Here is a 1,345-nt window from a genome sequence, read left to right as displayed (position 1 = left end):
GAAAAAGCCAGTAAATGAACAAAATGAGACACTAGATACGAGACTTGAACCCTGAACATCTAACTAACAACTGAAAAAGCCAGTAAATGAACAAAATGAGACACTAGATACGAGACTTGAACCCTGAACATCTAACTAACAACTGAAAAAGCCAGTAAATGAACAAAATGACACACTAGATACGAGACTTGAAACCTGAACATCTAACTAACAACTGAAAAAGCCAGAAAATGAACAAAATGACACACTAGATACGAGACTTGAAACCTGAACCTGTGGCTAACAACGTAACTTCTCTTCCACTGAGCTATCCAAAAGTACAAAACGTAGCCAGAGATGCAGGGTTCAAGTCCCTCTACAAGTATTTTTTCACTTATATGACATATTTATACGTTGTTGTTGTGTTTATAAATTTTTCGTTAAACTGACCACAACCTTAGCAATAAAGCAAACCAGGGTTGGAAGGAAACAATAATTAAATCACAGCATGTTTAAATATAAAATAAGACTACAATCAATATATACAATGCAGCGTGAATCTTGTTTCACACGAGTTTTATAATCATTCAGGTGTTGTTCCTCACGGAGACCTTCCGATGCAGAACCCCGACCTGTTCGAGGGAGACATCTTGGGTATCAAGAACGCTGAGGTAAATATACCGAGTAGAGTTAGTTTCGACTGTTAGTTGCATTCTTAAATGTTCACCGGTTACATTCTCATGTGTACTTGTATTTTATTATCTAGTTTAATACACGTTAAAGACCCAAGTTCATATTATCATATCAGCGGCCGTTGAAAGTTAACTTTGTAATTTCTGACATTTGGAAAAGATCTGTTTCCAATAGTATTTTGTAAACTACAACTTGTACTTTCTGACCTGACAAAACCTACCATAATTTAAGTTAATTTAAACGAACGACACCTGGAGTTAGATATCTGGTTAATATTAAACGTATAGAAATTATCTTCCAAGAACTTGAGTCTTTCATAATAAGTTTAGGGAACAAAACAGTTTAAATGTGGCAAGAGTTTCACACACACACACACACATCTGTTTATCAGAAGTTAAGAATTGTCGCCTATGTTTATTAAAGAAAATATTTAGTTAAATTTTAATGTTACGATAAATTAAATGTTCTATCATTATTTTAACTTTTTTAATTTTTAAAGGAAGCGGCTAACTTTTATTTTTATTTTTTCACTTCAACTTACGGTTTTTCATAAAACTAGCAGAAACACCGACCTTCCGGGCAGGTATAACTGCTAAGTTCCTGCGGAAGGCTATTGGGCCTGAGGCCTTTTCTAGAATTGTCTGACAGTTCTACAACAATGTACTCATACTTG

The 1,345-nt window shown here is 34.5% G+C and overlaps 1 protein-coding gene across 1 annotated transcript in view; it reads left to right on the top strand.

Annotated features, from left to right (window-relative positions):
* Positions 1 to 1,345, top strand: part of LOC106475159 (astacin-like) — a 6,785-nt gene that overhangs the window by 959 nt on the left and 4,481 nt on the right. The window contains exon 2 of the mRNA XM_013935857.2: positions 571 to 650. Coding sequence (XP_013791311.2) covers positions 571 to 650 — 80 coding nt within the window. The remainder of the gene's footprint in view (positions 1 to 570; positions 651 to 1,345) is intronic.

Source organism: Limulus polyphemus, unplaced genomic scaffold (assembly GCF_000517525.1).
Source record: "Limulus polyphemus unplaced genomic scaffold, Limulus_polyphemus-2.1.2 Scaffold8159, whole genome shotgun sequence".
Classification (NCBI taxonomy): Eukaryota; Metazoa; Arthropoda; class Merostomata; order Xiphosura; family Limulidae; genus Limulus; species Limulus polyphemus.
The sequence above is the reverse complement of the archived record's forward strand: the minus strand, read 5'-3'. Positions and strand labels throughout refer to the sequence as shown.